The 4,432-nt window shown below is 41.2% G+C and overlaps 1 protein-coding gene across 12 annotated transcripts in view; it reads left to right on the forward strand.

Moving 5' to 3' along the window:
* Window positions 1-4,432, forward strand: part of PARD3B (par-3 family cell polarity regulator beta) — a 1,107,844-nt gene that overhangs the window by 398,725 nt on the left and 704,687 nt on the right. For all 12 annotated transcript variants that reach the window (XM_055089625.1, XM_055089621.1, XM_055089624.1 and 9 more), the window contains exon 3: window positions 755-926. In XM_055089625.1, the coding sequence (XP_054945600.1) occupies window positions 755-926 (172 nt within the window). The remainder of the gene's footprint in view (window positions 1-754; window positions 927-4,432) is intronic.

A 4,432-nucleotide genomic window follows, 5' to 3' on the forward strand; every position in this document is an offset into this window, starting at 1 on the left:
CTGCATCGGCAGGCGGATTCTCAATCACTGCGCCACCAGGGAAGCCCCCTAAACGTTTTTATATTAATGACGAGAAGCATAGTTCTCATATGAAATAAAATTGAGATGAAGATGGGAATAATTAAAAGATCCGAGGTTTAGTGTCTTTGGACTTAAACCGATCAACATGGAGTTAGTCATGAAGGAAAATAACGAAATTACAGGCAGGAATACAAATGGGATATCTATGTGTACAAGATAAACACAGATTGTGTGTAAATATACACATGTATGTATGGTTCTACTTATTATGATTGTGTCTGAAAGGCAGTTACAGTTAGGGGTTTTATCGTCTTTACCTCTCTAAAACTGGAATGTCCTCTTCTACCATGTAAGTCTATTGTTCAAATCCTGCATATTCAACTTTCATGTTTGGCAACACTCTTGAATGAAAGAGATACTGAAGTCCTTTTAGGCATATGAGAAAAGGTGGTGAGGGGAGGGGGCAGCCATTTCATTCCTTCCAGAGGGTTAGCCAGAATTGGATCTCTAGTTCAGGAATACACAAACAAGCCATTAATTATTTCCTGGCCATGGCACTTTTAGGAATAATGTTGAATTAAGAGTTGTGCTACAGTAACATTAAAGTTTTCAGTTTTAAGAGGTCATTTTAAAAAAAAAAACCAAATAAAGATCACAAAAAATCAGCTAGGTACAGGGTCCATGTGATATGCATGTTCTACAAAGTAATTAGTGCTGTTGGATTTGTTTGTAGCTGATTGCTGTGTTTGACGAACAAGAACCGCTCCACAAGATCGAGAGCCCCAGTGGAAACCCCGCAGGCCGGCAGAGCCCAGATGCTTTTGAGACGGAAGTGGCTGCCCAACTGGCTGCGTTTAAACCAGTTGGTGGGGAAATTGAAGTAACCCCTTCTGCTCTGAAATTAGGTAGGTGTATTACTTTAGTGGCAGGTATGCTTTTCACCTGGTTGAAATACCTCATCTTGCTGGCCATGAGTTTCTTCTACTTTATGACTTACCCTGTTAGTGTTTGCCTTTAAAAAAGTAAACCTGGTTTGTCTTTCTCTAAATTATTTTCTTTACGTAGATCTTCGCAGCTGCTGATGCTCAGGCAGTAGATGCAGTCTTTTCTTGAATTGCAGGTGAATCTGAATTGCATATCCTTGAAGTGACTGGGGAGGAGTTGGACTGGAAATGATGAGCTTCACCTGTAGCATATGAGGGCTGCTTAAGATTTTTAAAAAGTCCCTGAAAAAAGTCACTTGGGAAAAGCTAAGGGTTATCAAGGAATCCAGGCTAGAAATAAAAGGTCGCTTTCTGTTTTGGCCACCTTTTTCTTCTCCACAAATTGTATAACTCAGAGTTTGGGGGACACATTTTGAAGTTAGTTTCTGATCCTGTCCTACTGATTTATTCCAACCTGGTGATTTTGCTCAGAATTCCCTTTTGTTATATTTGTTTTGAAGGTGTTGGTAGAAAGAGGAAATAAACATTCTTCTGAAGTTTTAGTGAATTTATGACTCCAAGATAAATAATGTCAGTTCTTGGTGATAACTCTTTTTTTTTTTTTTTTTTTTGTCTGGATTGGGTCTTCATTGCTGTGCGCGGGCTTTCCTCTAGTTTCAGTGACGCTCCGCGGCATGTGGGATCCTCCCGGACCGGGGCACGAACCCGTGTCCCCTGCATCGGCAGGCGGACTCTCAACCACTGCACCACCAGGGAAGCCCGGTGATAACTCTTAAAGATAATTTTAGGTCAGTTTAACAGCATAAAGTTTTGAAAATCCGCTAATGTTTTGGTAATTAAAACCATTTTTTATTCCCGTTGAATGTATGCATACGTTTTGAGACAGCTCTAAGCGCCGGTTATAGGTTAATTCTCAAGCTAGAACGGAGGTTTTTTTTTTTTTTTTTTTTACTTTGCGAAGGGAATCTTATTTTTTTTAAGCAAAACATATGCTTAAAATTGTAAAAATTTTACATAGCATAATTTTTGCCATTTGAAACAAAATACATTATAAAGTTTATTTTACATGCCACAATACTGAATATCTATATTTTGTACTAATTTTCTGGAAAGCATCTACAGTGCCCCTTTTAAAATAAACCAAGTGGAAATTAATGAGCCATCATCTTCATAATTTCTCTCTATCTTTTGGAAACCAAGCTAGCAGAGCAGTTCTGCTGGAACTCGGTCGTTGGAGGGCTTTGTGGCAGCTTCTCTTCATCTGGAGTGAAGATTGTGGCTTCAGCAACCTCGCAGCCCTATCATTCATTTGCATAATGGATGCTTTTTTATCCATTATGCAAATAGTATGGGAGGAAAATTAGGCAATAAGGGAGGACGAAAGGAGAAAATTGCTCTTGCTTGTTTTAATATTCTATTTATAAGCAAGCACTGTGGTCTTCAAAAGGCTGAACCTCAGAGTACCCCTGTGCCTGGGAATTTGTTTTTTCACCTTTCTCTTACGAGCTTTCTCAGGGAAAAAAGTTCGTTTTTCTTTAGCTTTTTCAGCTTTTGTTGAACCATCTGAGCAATATAACGTTCAGTGTAGGAAGAAAAGTAAGCTGAGGTTCCCCATCTTTGAAGGTGGACTTTCTGCTTCTTCAATACTGATTTTGGGTCAGACATAGATAGGAAATAATAATTATTCAGTGGTGACTATAGGCCAGGCACAGAACTCAAGGCAGTGAGCCGCGTATTCTAAATCCTGTACTCCTAACAATTCATTTAAGCCTCGTGATACTTAGTTGGGTTCTATTATCTCCCTAATTTAAGAGATGAGGAAACAGGCATAGAGCAGTTAAATAACTCCTCCAAAGTCACATAGCTGTTAGGTGGTGAACTTAGTATTTGAACCCTTGCTAGCTCCAGTGTCAGGAACAATCTTTCTGTGCTGTCTTTCATATGCTCTTTGTAAAATAATACAGTGATATCATTTTCCTGAGAGTCATTTTGTGAATATATATCAAACCCTGAAAATGCTTAACTCCTTGGCTTCAAATCCCGTTTCACCTCGTGTCACAGATGAAATGGTGAGATTGGCCAGCCTTCACTATTTGGTGGTCAGTGTTGCCTTCCAGCCATTCAGTCTGAAACCGTGGCATTATATCCTGTTCCTTCTTTTTCTTCCCATCATCCGCAGTTTCTTCAGCCTTCATGTCCATGACCATTGAAGCAGGCCAGAGCTGTCCCATCAGTCAGACTACTACAGAGGCCTCAAACTGACCTCTTTCTTTACAGGGCCTTCTTTCCCCAATCTCTGCTTCTGCCAGATCTACCTTTCTAAGTCACAAAGCTGATTGTATAACTCCCCTGCTCAGCAACTTCCAATGGCTTCCCACTGCGAGGAGAACCATGTCCAAACTCATTAGCAAGCTGATGCAGACAGTTCCTCGGAATTAGATGGAGGTATTTGGGCAGGGATGAAGGATGAAGAAATCATCCCTTATCTACTCTCATGGTTCTATCAGACTCAGTACTTTACATTTCTGGAAATTTAAAAGCAAAGAAAAAAATATTTATTGAGTTTCTCAGAGGAATTAAAGACAGAAGCAAAGCCACCAGCTTTGGTATCTGCCCATTCTGTTTTCCTTTCATTGCCCTCAGGGCAGGGTGTGGTCATGGCTTGGGCACACAGGAATGGAGGGATACGCTTGGCAGCAGATGCAGTATCCACGAATGGCTCTTCTGGGAGGTGACCTGGTTGTGCTGCCAGGCCCACCCTGAGACCTTCTTCAGGCGAAGAATGGGAGGGGGTAGTCAGAGGAGGAGTAGCATGTGTGTTACAGGGATTCTTCATCACAGGGGGCATATAAAATGCCAAGCCCCAAGCCCCAGCCCATCCTCTGCTTCCCACTCAGCTCTCAGAGGCCACTGGAACTGGTTCTACTTCTTATGGGACTCATTAGCCCAGGCTGGTACAACACACGCGGGGCTGCTTCTCCCTGGTTTTCTCGCTCTTGAGATCCATCCAAGACGATGGGGAATTTAACCATTATCGGTTCGCATGCTTATCTTACTTAAGGAGACACAATTTAACAGATATTGGGAATCAAGATGTTCTTACCTTTAGGTCACGTTAATCACCAAAAAAGTAGGTTTTACTGATACTGAAATAAAAATGCACTCAACATTCAGTATAATTTTTGTATCTTTCTCCAGTACAAGTAAGTCATCATCAGTATCCTGTTAAAAACTGAGAGCCTTCCCCCCCCGCTCACATACATGCAGACAGTGGTTGGGCCCACCTCTTTTTTTTTTTTTTTTTTTATTATTATCATACAGTATCAGTGAGACACAAATATCCAACTGAGTGTCTCACAAAGTATTTTGGAGGGGAATTTTTTTTTTTTTTTTTTTTGCGGTACGCGGGCCTCTCACCGTTGTGGCCTCTCCCGTTGCGGAGCACAGGCTCCGGACGCGTAGGCTCA

This window comes from Physeter macrocephalus, chromosome 2, assembly GCF_002837175.3.
Source record: "Physeter macrocephalus isolate SW-GA chromosome 2, ASM283717v5, whole genome shotgun sequence".
Taxonomy (NCBI): Eukaryota; Metazoa; Chordata; class Mammalia; order Artiodactyla; family Physeteridae; genus Physeter; species Physeter macrocephalus.